At 32.8% G+C, this 19,462-nt stretch overlaps 3 protein-coding genes across 6 annotated transcripts; all 3 read left to right on the forward strand.

Annotated features, from left to right (window-relative positions):
- Positions 1–874: 874 nt before the first annotated feature.
- Positions 875–5,249, forward strand: LOC145032760 (amino acid transporter AVT1C-like). Of its 2 annotated transcripts, none has more exons than XM_078981672.1 (12): positions 875–1,239; positions 1,795–2,017; positions 2,294–2,619; positions 2,970–3,184; positions 3,281–3,304; positions 3,385–3,565; positions 3,658–3,880; positions 3,958–4,093; positions 4,184–4,349; positions 4,628–4,671; positions 4,789–4,851; positions 4,926–5,249. In XM_078981672.1, exons 2-12 carry the CDS (start codon positions 1,836–1,838, stop codon positions 5,019–5,021), a joined length of 1,656 nt encoding a protein of 551 aa, XP_078837798.1. In that variant the 5' UTR covers positions 875–1,239; positions 1,795–1,835; the 3' UTR covers positions 5,022–5,249. The 2 variants fall into 2 exon arrangements, with proteins under 2 accessions (XP_078837798.1, XP_078837801.1); XM_078981675.1 differs by having other exon boundaries at positions 1,801–2,017.
- Positions 5,250–8,865: 3,616 nt separating this feature from the next.
- Positions 8,866–13,462, forward strand: PUM4 (pumilio 4). Of its 2 annotated transcripts, XM_078981677.1 has the most exons (11): positions 8,866–9,048; positions 9,260–10,099; positions 10,187–10,931; positions 11,002–11,524; positions 11,618–11,759; positions 11,835–11,942; positions 12,022–12,234; positions 12,308–12,415; positions 12,495–12,689; positions 12,781–12,955; positions 13,057–13,462. In XM_078981677.1, the coding sequence occupies exons 2-11, from the start codon at positions 9,389–9,391 to the stop codon at positions 13,089–13,091; spliced, it is 2,955 nt and encodes a 984-aa protein (XP_078837803.1). In that variant the 5' UTR covers positions 8,866–9,048; positions 9,260–9,388; the 3' UTR covers positions 13,092–13,462. The 2 variants fall into 2 exon arrangements, with proteins under 2 accessions (XP_078837803.1, XP_078837802.1); XM_078981676.1 differs by lacking the exon at positions 8,866–9,048 and having other exon boundaries at positions 9,086–10,099.
- A 1,483-nt stretch (positions 13,463–14,945) lies between these two features.
- LOC145032762 (Cysteine proteinases superfamily protein) lies at positions 14,946–17,789 on the forward strand. 2 transcript variants are annotated; one of them, XM_078981678.1, is made up of 10 exons: positions 14,946–15,118; positions 15,297–15,480; positions 15,666–16,274; positions 16,360–16,433; positions 16,517–16,571; positions 16,674–16,822; positions 16,904–16,952; positions 17,061–17,145; positions 17,233–17,289; positions 17,401–17,789. In XM_078981678.1, the coding sequence occupies exons 3-10, from the start codon at positions 15,765–15,767 to the stop codon at positions 17,454–17,456; spliced, it is 1,035 nt and encodes a 344-aa protein (XP_078837804.1). In that variant the 5' UTR covers positions 14,946–15,118; positions 15,297–15,480; positions 15,666–15,764; the 3' UTR covers positions 17,457–17,789. The 2 variants fall into 2 exon arrangements, with proteins under 2 accessions (XP_078837804.1, XP_078837805.1); XM_078981679.1 differs by having other exon boundaries at positions 15,297–16,274.
- The last annotated feature ends 1,673 nt before the right edge of the window (positions 17,790–19,462 follow it).

A 19,462-nucleotide genomic window follows, 5' to 3' on the forward strand; every position in this document is an offset into this window, starting at 1 on the left:
ATAAAGATCGTTAAAATCTAAGATCGTGTGAAGAAGTTACGACGTTCAGAACACAAGACCTAAGCAAACAAACAACTTAGATTATACATGTTAAAAAGTAATATATATTTTTACTTACGATTTCATAAAAAAAGGTTCATACATATATTCATAAAGAATATATGTATATAAAGATTGTAAGTAAAAATATATTACTTTGTAAGGGGAGTAATCAAAATGAAAGTTGTAGTAGGCTCAAATCCGAACGCGATGATATAAAAATCGTTAAAATCCAAGATTGTATGAAGAAGTTAAGACGTCAAGAACACAACAAATACAAACGCGTGAATATAAATATCGTTAAAATCCAAGATCGTATGAAGAATTTACGATATTCATAACACAAAATCTAAGCGAAACACAATACCTAAGCAACCAAATAGCTAAGGTCACAGTAAGTATAAGCATCAACAATTCAAAATATCTTACTAATGAATTCCAAATATCTTACTAATGAATAGTCATATAGAATGTGAGAAAATTTAAATAAACATAAGTATTAAATATATATACAAAAACAGTTAGGAAATAAAATATTAAAGACTAAATATATAAAAATAAAAGGTATTGTATTATTTTGGACCGATTTTTATGTCGGGGTACGTTGATATAGATTTAAAAAAAAAATGTTTACGATTTACGATAACGGATACTCTATTATTATTTTTTTTGTCAGTTACATATTTACAGCGACTACTATTTTTTTTTTTTTGTTTGTTTTTGATTAATTTTAATTGTGAAAATTCAATTGGAACGTGGCCTCCGTTTTACGAGTCAAAATCTATGCTAGACCCCAATCACAGGCAAGTACGCATCTTTGTCGCCTTCTTCATCAGCTACAATCGAATCGAATGAGTGAGAAGCCACGAAATTGTGTGTGTGTGTGTGAGAGAGAGAGAGAGATAGTTGGGGGCAACAATGGCCGTGCCATTATAAAATGGATGGCAGATTTAGCAGAGCTGAGAGGCATCAACAGAGCAAGCAGAAGTAACAGAGCACTCTGTTCTTGAACTCTCTTCTCTGACGGCAAACGCTCTGTTTTTGTAGCTCTCTGGTGAACAACAATGTCTTCGTTTTTCTCTGTTTAGATTCATGTTTTTCAGCTGATTTTATTGGTATAGAAGGTGATTTAATTTCGAACCAGGAAGAATATTTGCTGATACTGTCACCAGCTCAACCTTAATTCACTTGTTAAAAAAGGTAGAATACGTGTATCTATATTTTTTGTATCTTTTGCTAATATGGTAATCCTTGAGGTTTTGGGTTTTATTCACGGAATTCGCGTTGAAATCTCGATTTTGATTGTAGTGGTAATCGACGTTTTCCTCTTCGTTCTCATTTTAACTTCATTCGTCCATTTGTTCTTAATCCTAAAATCGGATCAGGTTAATTTTATTTTTCGTTTCTACTAACTTCTATCTGAAAGCTTAATTTGTGGAGTTTTATCGTTGAATTTAGTCCCCAATTCGAATTTCTTTACATGTGATATCCAGATTTTGCAGAGTCATTGCTGGAATTATTGAAATTCCGATAAATCTGCGAGCTAATTTTGAGGAATTTAACCTCTGTTATCTTGCATGTTGCCATGTGCTTGATGTGCATACACACGCTCGTGATTTTATTCCCTTTTTAATGGATCCAAATCCAGTTCACAACATAATTTTACATAGTCACATACATCATTTTTCATAACTTCGTTTGAGTTGATGTTGTTTAGAGCTTATCTTACACAAGATTAACCTCTTTTGTTTGAAGTCTCAGAGATCTGAAAAGAAGGCTACGAAATTTCTGAGAAAATGAAGAATTCAGTATCAGATCAAGCCTTTTTCATCGAGAGTGAAGATGATGAGGAAGACAAGGACTCCATTAGAGGTGAAGACGATGGGAATGATTCTGAATTTTCAAATTATTCCGACGATAACCCTCAGCATCAAAGCAAACCTAGTTCCTTAAACCCATCGTGGCCTCAAAGTTACAGGTATGACCCCATCCCACTTTTTTGGATTCTACACTTTAATTCCTTGTACAGTCAACAACTGATAAGATTCCGCTGAAATTCTGAATTCATTTGAATCATGTGAATTCTGAAACTTTTTCGTACCAGAAAACAACAATCACACTAAACTCAACAAGATCTGATACAAACTAAGATTAACAGTGATCGATTTGTAACAAGATCTAGTTGTACGATATTGAATCAAGAGAAAGTAGTTTTGTTAAAGATTTTCCTTGAGTTGTATGATGGATGTTTCAGGCAATCGATAGATCTGTACAGCAGTGTGCCATCCCCGAGCCTGAACTTTCTGGGGACTCCCAACTTGTCTCGATTAGGCAGTTCATTCCTTTCCTCAACACTGACAAGAAGACACACTCCCGAGATACTCCCAAGTTTAAGCAAACCTTTCTTGCCACCATCAACAGACAACCAGCAGCCACAAGAAAGGCGTAGCAGTTCTCATTCTCTTCTTCCTCCACGAGGATCATCTGCTAAGAAGTTGCCACATTATCACAAATCTTCTAAGGCTTCACATGAACTTCCTCTTTCCAGGCAGAGCTCTTATGGTCAATCTGTGCTTAATGGTATGTGTAATATTAATTGCTTATAGTATTGGCATGTTTATTAGTTATGTACTATTGTACTATTTATTTATTGGTCCTAGTTCTGTCTTAGGTTTACTCCATGAAAGGACAATTTCTGATTTGTAGATTTTATTTCATTCACCCATCTGATTAAGATGGAATTAATGGACCCCAACAACTTTTTGGTCCCAGTTTAACCAAGGCCACGTTTGAATTGTCTTAGAAGACATGCAAGTTTGATTCTGATCTCTGGATCATAATTGCATATAAGCATCAAGCTACGTATGGCATTTTATTTTTACATACATAATAAAAAATTTCTCATGATGATTTTTTTGTGGACTGTGTAGGCATAAATGTTCTTTGTGGAGTTGGACTTCTTTCAACTCCTTTTGCAGTGAAAGAAGGAGGATGGGTAGGATTGTCATTACTGTTCATCTTTGGTGTCCTTTCTTTCTACACTGGTATCCTCCTTCGATACTGCTTAGACAGTCAACCTGGTCTCGAGACCTATCCAGATATTGGCCAGGCTGCCTTTGGCACTCTCGGACGTCTCATCATTTCTGTAAGTTTACTTACTTAATACATCAACAACAAAAACATTAAAGTCTTGTTTCTGACCAATTTACCCTTTTTCTCTTGTTTTCTGTTTTTACTTCAGATAATATTGTACGTGGAGTTATATGTAAGTATATCTAGACACTGACTCGGTTTACTTAATTCGGCTTGATTCTATGTTTTAACTTAATTTTTTTTTCACTCAAGGCATGTTGTGTTGAATATATTATCTTGGAGAGTGATAACCTATCGTCTCTGTTTCCAAATGCACATTTAAACCTGGGAGGATATATACTAAACGCGCATTATTTATTTGCAATTATGATCACTCTGGCTGTCCTTCCCACAGTTTGGCTACGCAACATGAGTGTTCTCAGTTACATATCTGGTAAAACTTTATACTATTTATTAATAGAAGATCAAAATCAAAATGGTTTTATAATAAACTTTTAAAATCAAATCGTTTTGTTTTTAATCCAGCTGGTGGAGTTATCGCGTCAATTCTAGTGGCGATTTGCTTGTTTTGGGTTGGGTTGGTGGATGATGTGGGGTTTCAAATTGAAACAACAAAAACGTTAAACCTCTCGACTTTCCCTGTTGCGATAGGCCTTTATGGGTACTGTTATTCAGGACATGCAGTGTTTCCTAATATCTATACATCAATGGCAAAAAGAAGTCAATTTCCTATGGTACTCTTAGCCAGGTATGCTACTTTTATCACCCTTAGCTACTTTTCCTTTTACATGCTAAAACACACGTTTATTAAATTTTTATGGGCAGCTTTGGGAGCTGTGCTGTTCTTTATGCTGCAGTGGCTATAATGGGATACATGATGTTTGGTGAATCAACAGAATCACAATATACCCTAAACCTCCCTACAAATCTGATTGCCTCTAAAGTTGCTGTCTGGACTACGGTATTTAATTTAACTTGAAAAACATTATCAGACTTTTGTTTTTAAATAAATAATAACTTATTTCCTCTCCATTTATTTATTGTTTTGTAGGTGGTCAACCCATTTACCAAATATGCGTTGACCATATCTCCTGTAGCTATGAGTCTTGAGGAGTTGATACCATCAAACCATATGAAGTCTCATGTCTACTCCATCCTCATTAGAACAGCATTAGTCTTCTCTACTTTGCTTGTAGCCCTCTCCATCCCCTTCTTTGGTAACTTCAATACCCACATCCCACAAATTACAATTTTGTCCCTCAGTATAGTCGATTTTTTTTTTTTTGCAATTTCAGACCTCATTTCATGTAAAAGGACTATAATTTGGAATCAAAATTGCGAAATTCGGTTAATACTCAGATGAATAAAACTAGTTGTACTACTTGGAATAGAGACCAAAATTGCAAAAATCAGCTGTAGTCAAGGACCAAAAATGTAAATTACTATAAATAAATAAATGTAAGCTAAAGATGTTCATTTTTTCTTCTTTCTACAGGTCTTGTGATGTCATTGATAGGATCTTTACTCACTATGCTAGTGGTATATTCTTATTTGTCTAGAATTCTCTGCTTTAGCACTTGCCTTTTTTCTAGATTCAAAGGGCAATCAAAATAAATAAAATATAGTAAAAGTTAATGTGGGGTGTTTCTATTGCAGACGTTGATACTTCCTTGTGTTTGCTTTTTGAGCATTTTAAAGGGAAAAACAACTCGCTTTCAGGTACAAAGATATAAATATTTATTTGTTTCATTACTAATTAATTCTAATTGTGTCTGTTTTGGTTTGATTGATAGGTATCAGTGTGTGTATTCATCATTGTTGTTGGGTCTGTGTCTTCTGTTATTGGAACCTATACAGCGTTATCTGAGATAATTCAACAGTTGTTTTGATACTTATCTATATTTAAGCTTGATTCGAGTGTTGATCTTTATGAGTATACAAATAGATTAGGCTTCCCTTTTAACGGGATATCCTTATTATTGTTGTTTGTATGTTGGAATGTTTAAAATGAAATTTTGTCTCTCCTCTCTATGCTAATAGCAATTTAGCATGAAGAGAGGATGTTCCTTTTTGTGTGTACTCTTTGAATAAATTAATTAGTTATGATCCTTATGCTTTGGGGCTCTGTGTATTGCAATTTCTATATCTTTCTATAACGGCCTAGTAGGCTACTACTCTTATACTCCATATTTATCATCTATATGACCGTGTTCATTACATTTTTTATAAGTAATATTTGTAATGATGTTTGATAAAAATTGTATGACAAGCTAACTAGGAAATATAATAACATTAAAAAAGTTGGATAAGACAAATCCATGTTATAAAACAAGTACTTAGTACATTTTGTGTAGTGTCGTAGATATCTAGAGGCTAGAGTCATTTATACCAGATATTAGTAAAATAAATAATACAACTCCATTTGAATTATTGGGATTGATTTTTTAGCAAAAAATATATATCAAAGATCAAAAAAATAGGATCATATATGTGGGCCAAATTATCATTTGATCTACATCTATAATTTTTCAATAACCCATCTATTTATCACAATATATCTCCACCAAATCCATCTCCTAAACAAGGGTGAGTACAATAAGTCGAATATAAGAACACTCTTGCTATCAATTTTCTTGCTAACAATTATTAGTTATTATCACCATCGATGTTATACCTATTTCTAAAGCGATAGATCTTTTGTAATTGATTTTCAACTCTTATGTTTATCATTATGTTTAGAGAACTACGAGACGTGTGGTTGGTAGGAGAGAATGATGGTTTTGGCCTTTTGGGGAATGAATGGAATGATGAGTTTGTTTATATATAACAAATATATTATATATGTTATATTTTGGATAATTTTTAAAAAAATTGCATAAACTTGTTAAAAAGCTAGTTTATAAACTGTTTAGTGTTTGTCAAATAAAGCAACCAAAAAAAAAAGTTAGTTCCAATGTACCAAACATAATCTTAGCTTAAATCCCTTTGAATATCGTATTAATCTAAGTTATCCAAAATATTTGACGATGTTAAAATCACATTATTTTTATGTCTTTGAGTTATCAAGCTATTTGATAAAAAATAGAGTAAATTACACGAATGGTCCCTATGGTTTGGGGTAATTTGCGTGCTTGGTCCCTAACTTATTGTTTTAACTCGGAAGGTTCCTATGGTTTGTTTTTGTTACGCGTTTGGTCCCTACTGTTTATTTTTGTTACGCGTTTGGTCCCAATCTTATCTAAAAAGACTATTATTTAAAGAGGAAAAAATAATGGGGGTAGGTGAGGTAAGGTGAGGGGTGGGATTAGGGGTGTGTTTATTTAGATAAATTAAAAAAATCAAGGGCATAATAGTCTTTTTAGGTAAGATAGGGACCAACCGCGTAACAAAAGCAAACAGTAGGGACATTCCGAGTTAAAAAAATAAGTTAGGGACCAAACGCGTAAATTACCCTAAACCATAGGGACCATTTGTGTAATTTACTCTAAAAAATACTATACACCCTTTATCTAAAAATGTATGATGCTTTTTTTTTTTTTAAAAAAAAAACCCCAACTTTCTTTTGAAAAGTTACTTTTTATTTAATTTTTTAAACACTAATATTTGTTTATCTTGATTTTCGTTTTATCAAGGTTTTATTTAGGCATTAAAGTTTATTTTAGACCTTTCATAAATAATTAAATACTTCTATTGAAGTTGATATTAAGTTGAATGCTACAGTTTTGTGGGCGGAAAGAATTGCATGGTTATTGGTCAAACTATCTGATTATGTTCTATTAGTGTTTGGTACACATATAGAATTAGATTGGATGGGACTGAACTCTCCACATAGTGTATGTGTTGCATTTGGAAATGATAGGACATAATAGAGGAGATTAAAATTGCTATATTATCCTTAAAAATTATCTATTAATCATTATAAATGAGACACGCATATAATATGTTATACTTATTAGAAAAATACATATAGTTATGAAAAATTACAATAAAGTCATTAAGTTAATCAAAAAATTTAATTTTGATTTCGTATTTTTTTTTCTCTCAATTAAGCCACTATATTTATAATTTTGTTGCAATATCAAATGATTAACTCGTTATCCTGATAACTATTTTTCTTAAATTGCAATAAAATCACTAAGTTACCAAAATTTTGATTTTGACACTCCGTTTTGTTTTTTTTTTTAATTATATCATTACATTTACAATTTTATTGTAATGTCAACTAATTAACCGGTTACTATAAATCTGACATGTTACCAAATAAATTACATGACAATATTGTGATGTAGAAGCCATGTCGAATCTTATGTAGCAAGATTGAGTTTCAAACATAAGGTTTGCATCAAACTCAATTTCACATATATCCTTTTTTTTTCTTCTCTTCTCGTTAGAGTATTTCTTCACGGATATTGCTTGAAGGTTGGTCTAATGGTTAAAACTCACTTACAAACTCACTAAGCATTTCTTTGATCAACCTTGTAATGGGTCTTCATTTACTTGTGGTACAATTCGAGCTTCTAAACCATAATAACATCCCCTGAAATGGTGTGCACGCCTTTTTCACTAACTTTTATATGATTTTGAACCACTGGATTGACTTTCAGATGATATTTGTGAAGAAATACTCTCACGAGAAAAGGAGAAAAAAAGAGAAGGAGATATGTGGAATTGGGTTCGATGCAAACCCTATATTTGAAACTCAATCTTGCCACATAAGATCCGACACGTCTTTGACATCACAATATTGTCATATTATTTATTTGGTAACCTGCTAGATCAACGGTAATCGATCAATTGGTTGACATTGCAACAAAATTGTAAATGTAATGACCTAATTAAGAAAAACAAAACACGGTGCGAAAATTAAAATTTTAGTAAACTTAATGACTTTATTGCAATTTGGGGAAAATGGTTACTGGGAGAACAGAAAGACATGGTCATTCGGTTGATATTGCAATAAAATTGTAAATATAATGACTTAATTGAAAGGAAAAAAATTACGGTATTATAATTTCGATTAACTTAATGAATTTATTGCAATTTGTCCTCTAGTTATGTTGGACTTTTGGTGTATGTATCTTGTTCTTTTTTAAATAATAAAATTATATATAACAATTGCATAAAACAAACTATTCCAAAATGAGAAACTTCATTATTCTAAAGCAATAAATACCGGAAAGTTTTAAGATTGAATGCTAGAAGTTGATTCTATATTTGCAGGTCCGGAGTTTTGTAGTATGTTTTTACAAAATGTTTAATTTTTACTATTTATCCATAGGTCATATACAAAAAAAATATTAAACGGTTATTTATAAATATTTAAATAGATCATTTATGTAACATAAATACTTAAGCCAAGGAGTTTCTAATTCTCATGGGTTTATAGTTTTGAATTTTTATGACAAATTTATAATTTCTTATCACCCGTTGAACACTATTTCCGATATTAATTAATTATCACTATATATCATTACTAAGTTGCCATTATTTTTCGAGTTACCATAAATAAACCTTCAAATAAATTCTCTAAATAAAAACAAATTACTTGTTTAAACCTATAAAAAAAATAATAATAAGATGCCATTAATGGAAGACAGAGAGAGTATGCCCAGGTCTCCCATGCACGTAAACCTATAAGTCAAATGATCCCCCAACGCCAATTTTCTTAAATAGGAATTCAGTAATCTCTTCTTCATACACACAATTCACATTAATGAATCTCTAACGAAATTTCAAAAAATCTCCACCTCCTTCGCCTTTTTCATTTCATTAATTCATTATTCTTACTTTTACTTTTTAATTCTTCACGAGTTTCCAATCTCCTTCCTAGATTTGTGAGATTCATAGGAACATATGATTCACGTGAGATTTATCCAGCACCCTGATTCAACGTTCTACCCTAACAAAAACACAACCGTAAGTTTCATTCCATCTCCCATTTATATCCTTAATTTTTTCCGAAATTGATTTGCAATCATGGATGTTCGTAGGAATTTGTGATTGCCGATGAGTGTGTTTTTTTTTGTATTATACATTTCGTTTTTAATTCTTCGCCTCATTGATTGATTATCCGTGAATGGAATTTACTCCTTGTATATGTGTATAACTTTTTGTCATTTTGATTCAGTTTAGGGAAGGGTGGATCACTCTGTATCTGTATAATTGCTTACAGGTACGCCATGTGTGATGTGTTAGAGTAGTAAATTGTCCTGATTTGGTTGGCATTGGAAAATTAGGGTTTTTGGATGTGAACAACATGGAAGAGAGTATGATGAAAGCTTTAACAGGAAATTCAGATAATAGTTTAGAGAGTGAGCTTGAATTGATACTTAGTCAAAGGGATAGTAGGGTGGTGGTTGGTGATCAACAAAGAGATCTGAATATGAATAGGAGTGGTAGCGCTCCACCAACTGTTGAGGGATCTTTAAGTGCAGTTGGAAGCTTATTTAGGGACTCTGATCTTGTGCAGATTGATAACAGAAATAGTAGTATTAATAGCACCAATTGGAATGGAGGAGTGTTGACAGAAGAAGAACTTCGATCTCACCCAATGTATTTAGCATATTATTATGCACATGGAAACTTCAATCCAAGACTCCCTCCTCCATTACTGTCAAAAGAGGATTGGAGAGTTGCTCAAAGGTTTCAGGTAGGAGGCTCATCTTCTGAAGGAACTAGGGATTGGTGGAAGAAGAATGTGAGTAGTGATCATACTGATATTGGTAGTAGTAGTGGTAGTGGCAGTGGTAGTGGTAGTGGTAGTGGTAGTTCTTCATTGTTTTCAATGCAGCCTGGTTTTCAAGGTATACACAAGGATGCAGAATCTGAATTCATGGAAATGAGGAAGAATCAGCTTCATCTTCCCCACAAAAACTCCCCTGAATGGATCGAAAGAGGTGATGGGTTGATTGGTTTAACAGCTCATGGAATGGGTGGTAGAAGAAAAAGCTTTGCAGATATTCTTCAGGTGAATATACATTATTCATATCCTACAAATGTTCATGTCAAAATTATAAATTTGTAATTGGAATGACTTTCTTGTCTTCTTCTACAGGAAGGACTAGAACAGCCTGCATCCTCATCCAATCAAATTTCTCGCCCTGCAAGCCAGAATGCAATCAGTGATGTTATGAACATGAGAGGTGTATCTAATTCTCATTCATCAAGTTTATGTAATGAAAAAGAAACTTCACAAGATCCATCAAGATTCAAGAACATGAATTCATCTGTTCCACAATCTTTTGCACCTGCTGTTGGTTCATCTTTGTCAAGAAGTAGAACACCTGACACTCAATTGGTCAGAAAAGCCCCTACTCCTGGCATGCCTCCTCTGAGTAAAAGATGCATTGTAGGAGGAAATACAGTAAATGAGGTTACAGATGTTGCATCTTCTTTATCTGGCTTAAATCTCTCAAAATCTCGCCTTCCTGATGGAGATAATAATAATAATCATTCACAATCTAGTTACCTTGATCCGATAAATGATCAGAGGCTAAGTTTTCAGCATCAACTTGCTGATAATAACTCAAGGAAAGACAACCTTGGAATGCATTCCAAATATGATTTTCATAGGGACAATGCAAACTTACCTGACTTGAGTGTTGGAAAGTCAGCCATTGATGGACCAGTTAACTTTCACAGAAGGGCAGCTTCTTCTGCTGACCTAAATTCTCATAGGAACATGTATGAATTTGCAAATTTAGAAAGTTCCAGAATATGTAATCAAGTCGATAACTTTATGGATTTATCTAGTCAGATTCCTGCTAGATATTCTGCTCCGATTGATCACCTTGCTTCAGGTAATTTGTTAGACTTTATAAATCCATAAACTTAATCCTTTAATTACTGTTTACATTGCTTTAAACACAGCTGGAAAGGGGCAATTTTTGAGGCGATGTAACTACCCACCTGTATCTAACTTTCATTCACCAATCATGGGTTCACGACATGGTCAATGCATGGTCAACGCACACTCAGCTAATCTTCCTTTGGGATGTAATAATTTTGTTGTTTCACATGGCCATGAAGACATGCAGGCTCTTCAGAAAGTGTATCTTGAAGCACTGCTTGCTCAACATAACCAACAATATAGTTCACCACTTTTTGGAAGATCTGGAAGCTTAAATCATCTATATGGGAATCCCACATATAATCATGGCATTCCATATCAAGGAAATTTACTTGAAAATTCTACACGTTCATCTGTTGGATCTAGACAACAATTTGCTCCTGCTTTTAGAAATTCAGTGGGTGGAGTTTCTGGATCTTGGAATCCGGAAGGTGATATGAGCTTAGATAGAAGATATGTTTCTTCATTGTTGGATGAGCTCAAGAACAACAAAAACAAGTCTTTTGAACTCTCTGATGTTGTTGATCATGTGATTGAGTTTAGGTATGCAAACTAAGTCTTACTCTTTATTCATTCATATTCAATTATGATTTATGCATCATTCACTCTGTTCTTTTTTTCCCTTTTATGTTATAGTACCGATCAATATGGAAGCAGGTTTATTCAGCAGAAGCTTGAATCAGCCACAGTTGAAGAAAAGAATATAATATTTCCCGAAATTGTCCCTCATGCACGCAGTTTGATGACTGATGTGTTTGGAAATTATGTCATACAAAAGGTACATTCATCATCCTTTCATGTCTAATTCTTTCACAGTGTTGTGTACTTAAACATTTTGTACATACACTTTCAGTTCTTTGAGCATGGCACAAAAAGTCAAAGAAGGGAGTTAGCTGGTCAACTCATCGGTCATGTTTTGCCTCTTAGCCTTCAAATGTATGGTTGCAGAGTTATTCAGAAGGTAGATTTTTTTTTTCTTCCAAAAAACACATAATCGTTTCTTAAAGATCCCATCTCGATGAATAATAATTCATACTCAGGCATTGGAGGTTGTTGAAGTTGATCAACAGACAGAAATGGTGGCTGAGCTTGATGGTTCAATCATGAAATGTGTTCGTGATCAGAATGGTAATCATGTAATCCAGAAATGTATTGAATGTGTGCCTCAAGATCGTGTTCAGTTTATAGTTTCTTCTTTCTTTGGACAAGTTGTTTCTCTTTCATCACATCCTTATGGATGTCGAGTCATTCAGGTAAAACATATATTTAAAAAAAAAAAAAAAATCATCATCTATTTTTTCTTCTTCTTATATGTGAAATGAACAGAGGGTATTGGAGCACTGTGATGATCAAAATACACAAGTTGTAATGGATGAAATCATGAACTCGGTTTGTACTCTAGCACAAGACCAATATGGAAATTATGTCATTCAGGTAGTCACTCACCTTTTGAATATATTTGTGATTTGAGATTGAATTAATTGATATAAAATTGTTGTTTGATTATAATTAGCATGTCCTACAACATGGTAAACCCCATGAGCGATCAGCTATCATCAACAAGATTGCAGGAGAAACAGTGAAGATGAGTCTGCAAAAGTTTGCTTCAAATGTCGTTGAGAAATGCTTAACTTATGGAAGCCCTGATGAACGCCAACTTCTTGTAAACGAAATGCTTGGTTCCACTGATGAAAACGAGCCATTACAGGTCAGCAACTTTAAAAAAAAATAATAATAAAATAAAAAACACATTGTCGTTTTGGTAACTGAGTTTGTTGTAATGCAAAACAAAACTATAGGCAATGATGAAAGATCCTTTTGGAAATTACGTTGTCCAGAAGGTTCTAGAAACTTGTGATGACCAGACACGCGAACTCATCCTGTCGCGTATAAAAGTCCACTTGGCAGCTCTAAAACGATACACGTTTGGTAAACACATTGTCTCTCGTGTGGAAAAGCTAGTCACTTCAGGAGGTGAGAAGTTAGGAACAATCTAATTTAAAACTTCTTTGTTTATTTTATTATTATATTTTTCTCAAGAAAGAATTTTTTTCGTTTTACTTATATATTTGCAGAAAAGCACATTGCGTCATCGAGTTCTAGATCTTGAAAGTGAAACATTCCAGTTTCTATAAAGAACGATGATCTCTATGTGAATATGATGAATGGTATGGTAAATACCAAATATAGGGGACATAGAGAGAGAGAGAGGGGGAGGGTTGTAGATGGGGTTTTGATTTATTGTGATGGGGGGTTGTAAAGAGACAAGTGTGAATGACGGAAGATGGGGGTTGGTAGAACAGTTGAAAAGGGAAAACAACATGTATGAGGTTTATGTCTGTATAGGACCTGGTTTTTATGTAAATGTGTTGGATTTTGATTCTGAAAGAAGTGGTATTTTTTGGCAAATTTATGTTTTGTTTCATCATGGTTGTGGACTTGTGGGGGGTGCCCTTCTTTCTTCTTCTTATATATTTTAAAAAGCACCAGTATACTATTTTGCATATGTATGACAGCACAAATATTGCAGTTTTTTATACTGTGTTTTTTTACAGTATGGATTTAACTACTAATTTTGTTATTTTTACATAGAATTGCAGATATTTGTCATGAAGCTCACTGCTATGCAGACTTGGAAGTTTTTTGGGTCCTTGTAATGAAATGAAGAAAAGTTGCACCTTATGTTTTTTGGGCTTGCTTTTGTTTTGCTCCTTTGTGAAAGAATTTCTTTTGCCTATAATATGTTACTTAGTAGTGTAATTGTTTTCATTTGGTAAAAGTTTTGTGTGTTTTTTTCTTAGATTAATATTTATTTATTCGTTTGAAATTTTATTTAGTTTAACCAGTAAACCGAACTGAAATAAACCGTAACCAATATACCAAAACCGATTAAATCGAACCTTATTTTGTTAAGTTATGGTTAGATTTAAAATATTAAAAAAAAATGATAAAACCGAACCCAATAACACCCTTATGCGTAATGGTAGTTTTAAATTATGATGGCTAAAATTGATGTTCAAAGGTTTGTATAAGAAAAAATGGATATTTAAAAAATATTGTTATTAAAAAGAAAACGGTAAAAAAAAGGTGAATAAATAATGTTACTTAAAAAAATATAAAAAAAAAACAGTAAAAATGTGAAATAAAAGAATAGACGAGAAAAATAAGATATTTAAAATAAAAAATCATTAAGAAAAAATAAAAAGTAACGAAAAATGAAAAATAATACTAATTCTATAAAATTTTAAAGAGATTTTTTAATATGTGTCCTATAAATAATATTAACAGTAAAAACTATTACCATAATTAAATGTGAAACATATTTATTATGGAGATTATTAATACATTTCATATTTAACTATGTTAATATTTCTTATAATTAATGTATTTTATATTTAATTATAGTAATATTTATCATTCTTATATATCCTTTAGACATATATTAGGAAATCCCAACTTTAAAATATACTAAATTGATAATATTTCTTATAATTAATTTATTTTATATTTAATTATGATAATATTTATCATTCTTATATATCCCTTAGGCATATATTAGGAAATCCCAACTTTAAAATATACTAAATTGATAAATACTTTTTTTTAATAACATTATACTAAATTGGTAAAACTTAAAAACTTAGTATTTAAGTTTTCTACTAAATTGGTAAAACTTAAAAACTTCGTATTTAAGTTTTCTGAATCAACGTAAAAACACTATTGAAGTTTATACTTTGTGGTTTGTATTTATACAAGGCAAAGGAGCCCAATCAAATAAATTTGAGAAGTGGGCCAAATTTTGACTTGGGCCGATTACCATAAACCAAAAGCACCACACCATTAAGGTATTAGTTACGGCGTTACCGTCACATCTCAACATCCCAAAGCCAAGTGCCGTGAACGTTACCGCCACGTAATCACTCACCGGTAACACTTCCGTTTAAGCATCCTTTCCTCGTTTGCTCAAATGGTCGGCCCCACCCGCGTAACTGATATTCGGGAATGCCGCCGATTTGATTGACGGTGTTCCGCCGCATTTATTTATAATTTCATATTCGGATTTCGTATTCAACGGTGGCGCCTTCACACCACTATCCGGATTTCCTCTATTCATCTTTCATTGATTATAGTTTGAAGGTATTTTCTTCCGCTTTTAATTATTCATCATAAGGCTAATTATGTCTTAATCTGTATTTATATTGCCACACGCGGCAATCAGATTGAAACTCGAATGTGTAGGGCTGAATGTTAGGTTAGGTGTACTTGCTCCGCTTCCTGTGTTCTTGTATTGAATTTGTTTGTTTGGATTTTGTAGGAAGGTTCCGACTAGGGCTAGGGTTTGATGTTTTTCTACAAATTACCTGGATTCAAATCAACTTTAAAGTAGAACAAGGAGAGAATAATTTCACAACAACAGTTTACTCTTTTTAAACGTTTCAGCTTTCCCTTCATCCCGCCATGCTTTTCCTTCATTCACTTTACGTGATTGGTTAGAACAGGTATGTGAAACCGATGAATGGACACTCTTCCTTCTGAAAATGATTATGATACATAAGAGAATGGCTTCAATAATACTATACGTCTACCTTTTTTAAGAGAGATTGTTATCGACTATGAAATGATCTGTGATAATACCAGCCACCTATTTATCTCTGTCGCTTGACTCATCTACCCTTTGGTCTAGCTGGAGAAGCAGCCAACAGTCACCAGAAAAGCGATTAGCAAATAGGAAGCCTTGATTTTTGTTGGTTTCAGAACGCCAACAATTTGTTCAAGTCTTTACATGAAGATGACTTTCCAGGAACAAGATCCTGATGTTGTTAGATGGGGTCTTCATCATCTGATGGAAGTTTGTTCTGTAACTAATGGTGGATCACCAGCAGTTTTTACTCATTATGACAAGGATATATCTAGTGTTGAGTATGTGAGCGAAGGTTACTGTGTGCCAAATTATGTCAATGTTGAGAATGATGAGATATCAAATTATGTTGAGAATGATGAGATGATTGCTCAAGCTTTACAAGAAGAACTATCACGACTTGCACTGGAGGAAAATCATGGATCATCTCGGAACAATCAACAAAAAGAATCTGTACTTGCTCAAGATTGGGTTTCCCCTTCACAAAGACATAATAATTTTACTACTGAAAGCAGTCAAGATCAAGACTCATTGTTCAGCACTGAAGAAAGATCAGGTGATGAAGAAGATCAATCATGTTCCCCTGAGATGGCAGATGAGTCTACTCTTGATGGTGAAGTAGGAAAGAGAATAAATCAAATGGTTCCCATTCGTGTAAGTTTACTTTTAAATCACAAATTTCAATTGCATAATTCTTTTCATGTCTGGGATGTTTGTTTTTTAACATGGTGTAATGCAGCATGTCCCCAAAGTAAATGGAGAAGTACCCTCTGCTGATGAAGCAACATCAGATCATCAAAGGCTAATGAACAGGTCATTTCTCTTATACTCTTACTTTAACTAATTTTTTAGTTATTGATATATGATTATGATGATGATATGTGTTCTATTTCTAGATTGGAGCTTTATGATTTAGTTGAACTAAAAGTTTCAGGAGATGGTAACTGCCAGGTTTGTACTTTGTAGAGTTTTAGCTCATGTTTCTTGATACTATTTAATGTCACTTTTTTTTATTTGATTATTTTTAATACCCTAAACTCATTTCTTGTTCAGTTTCGCGCCTTGTCTGATCAAATCTACCGATCAAGTGAGCACCACAAGCTTGTGAGAGAACAAGTTGTTCATCAGCTCAAGTTTTATCCAGAACTATATGCAGCTTATGTTCCCATGGCTTATGATGATTACTTGAAGAAAATCAGCACGTACATTATAAACTCAATTTTGTATTTTAATTTTTAAAACCCTTTTTTGTTTCTAATGTTGAAGCAAAACTACTGTTACAGAGCTGGTGAATGGGGTGATCATGTCACATTGCAGGCTGCAGCAGATGCGGTATAAATATAATTTACTCTTTTTTTTTTTTTTTTTTTTTTTTTGTCTGTGTGTGTGTGTGTGTAGTCCCTTGACATGTGAGTTAATTTGGATCATTTGTAATTCCAGTTTGGAGTGAAGATATTTGTGTTAACTTCGTTTAAGGATACTTGTTATATTGAGATTTTACCATGTGCTCAAAAATCAAATCGAAGTAAGTTTGTGGAATATTTTTTTTCATACTTGAGTCGATTGTTATAAGTCTTTTTTCTAAATGGTGTGTGGTATGGATTATGTGCAGTTATCTTCTTGAGCTTTTGGGCTGAGGTGCATTACAATTCGATTTATCCAGAAGGAGGTAAATTACATAATCCACATTTAGAAATTAGTAAAGAAAAAAAATATATCTACACAATTTTGTGGGAAATGAGACATTCTCTAGTATTTAAAATGTGAAAATATTAAACAGAGCTACCGAGCATGGAACAGAGTAAGAAGAAGAAATGGTGGATGCTTGGGGGTTGAATGACATTTGGGTGTTACAGGTGAACTACTTTTCTTTCTTTCTCATTGTATAGAAAGTTTTAACATATGAGTTATACATAGTACATATTTCAATTATTTTCAGTTGTTTCCCATTCTTTTTTACTTATGTATGGGCTTTTTCTACCTTATTGAGTTAGCATTTAGTACTAGTATACTAGATTCTGCAGAACATAGGAAAACTCAAAGTGTTTCATGTTAATACCACTTTTGTCTTTTGAGTTTTTTTGAATTCGGATACTATTTGCCACTTGTTTTATTCGTGAAAGAGTGGATTGAAATCAATACCTGCCAGGTTTGTACTTTGTAGAGTTATTTATATTGAAAATTAGACTTCAATTAAAAGGTAGTATATATAAAATTTTGAACTTTTTGCGTTGAATGTGTAAAAAAGTTGTATTATGTGAAAATGCAATATGTGGCAATAGATGCAGTGTTTACTTGGCATATGGTTAAGAATTTTAGATGTTTAGGTAACAATTTAATATCTCAAATACTTCATAAGCAAAAGTGATGATGGATATTAAACATGATTCAAATATAGCATGATATGAAAATATAGGTTAATGAAACCGTACAACATTTTACTCGATTATCCGATTTGCAGCTTAACTTTCGGAAATATAAAGTTTGGGAAAGTTGTAGGGTTTTTTTATTCAAAAAGTTTTGGTTTAAACTTGAAAATCGTCAAACTTATGGGTCTTTCATGAAGTTAACCAACAAAAAAACCTACAACTTTTCGAATTTTACTGAATGACCAAAAAAAGGTTCAGAAAGAACATTTTTCCCAGCATGGTATCGTTAGGGGTTTTTTTTTTTTTTTTTTTTGCATGAAATAAATTGTGGGTGTTATAGGAGAGACAATATTTTGCTTCTCTATCATAACAGTAATGTTGTAAATCTACCGTCTATTATGAGTTGTTTGGTGCCCTCTAAGATGAATTGGATCTCTAAAACATGAACAATCTAAATAAACAAAACACATTTGATCAAGCTTGCGCCAGAATCTTATCTGATATTTTAATAAGCCATCAAACTATTTATATAACAACCCGTAATTTACATAAACATTTAACATTTAATTTCTGGAAAAAATATCAGAGTTTACATGCATGATTTAAAGGGAAAATGACTCTTGAGGGTAATTAACTTTTGCGTTTGTACTCATTTGGTCCCTTTTCTTTTTTTTGTATTCAATATACCATCGAACTTGTTGTTGGTGTTTACCATAGTCCTTTTGACCGACTTTTGACCTGTGATAGCCGGTCAAAGGGTTATGGTGAACACAAACAACAAGTTCGATGGTATATTGAGTACAAAAAAAAGGAAAGGGACCAAATGAGAACAAACGCAAGAGTTGGTTACCCTCCTGATTCATTTTCCCTTTACTCATTTACAACAAATCCCACATCATCTCCTACTGATATTAATGACTTTATGATATTCATTCTTGCTTCTCTTCAAAACATAACTCACGAAAGGACATTATTCATGCATGTACAACTTTGTAATGCACTTGAATATTTATTAGGAGAATCTTGACTAAGTAGGCGCATTTCATGACTACATTTACATTTGCAATCAAATGATTTATCGTATCATGGATTCTAGATAAGTCTACAAACGAGTGGAATCACAAGTGCTGTGATTTTTGAGTTTACTTAGCTTTAAGATCGAACTCATGGGATAAGATACAACATTAATATGTACAATATCATGCTGCTTTTGTAGACACATCACCATAATATTGTACATATTGATGTTGTATCTTATGTTGGGTTTTGAGCAATCTAACACTTCCTAAGTGTGCATGCAACCTTAATAAACCTTGGATCTATGTTTGTCTAAATACATGAAAAATAATAATTTTCCAAGGTTCATAACCTATCTAACATGGCATGGGGTACTTTTAAACATAAAAGAATTAGATGAGATTACGTACCTTTTTGATGAGTTTGATTCTTAAGGAGTTTGAGGGCCAAGCACCA

This window comes from Lactuca saligna, chromosome 2 (genome assembly GCF_052625555.1).
Source record: "Lactuca saligna cultivar CGN05327 chromosome 2, ASM5262555v1, whole genome shotgun sequence".
NCBI classification, from domain to species: Eukaryota; Viridiplantae; Streptophyta; class Magnoliopsida; order Asterales; family Asteraceae; genus Lactuca; species Lactuca saligna.

Coding starts and splice junctions, on each gene's coding strand:
- PUM4 (XM_078981677.1), top strand. CDS start 9,389: ATGGAAGAGAGTATGATGAAAGCTTTAACAGGAAATTCAGATAATAGT. Junction 12,416..12,494: donor ATGGAAATTATGTCATTCAG/GTAGTCACTCAC, acceptor GATTATAATTAG/CATGTCCTACAACATGGTAA. Junction 12,956..13,056: donor AAAGCTAGTCACTTCAGGAG/GTGAGAAGTTAG, acceptor ATATATTTGCAG/AAAAGCACATTGCGTCATCG.
- LOC145032760 (XM_078981672.1), top strand. CDS start 1,836: ATGAAGAATTCAGTATCAGATCAAGCCTTTTTCATCGAGAGTGAAGAT. Junction 2,620..2,969: donor TGGTCAATCTGTGCTTAATG/GTATGTGTAATA, acceptor TGGACTGTGTAG/GCATAAATGTTCTTTGTGGA. Junction 3,305..3,384: donor TATTGTACGTGGAGTTATAT/GTAAGTATATCT, acceptor TTTTCACTCAAG/GCATGTTGTGTTGAATATAT.
- LOC145032762 (XM_078981679.1), top strand. CDS start 15,765: ATGAAGATGACTTTCCAGGAACAAGATCCTGATGTTGTTAGATGGGGT. Junction 16,275..16,359: donor ATCAAATGGTTCCCATTCGT/GTAAGTTTACTT, acceptor GGTGTAATGCAG/CATGTCCCCAAAGTAAATGG. Junction 16,823..16,903: donor TACTTGAAGAAAATCAGCAC/GTACATTATAAA, acceptor CTACTGTTACAG/AGCTGGTGAATGGGGTGATC.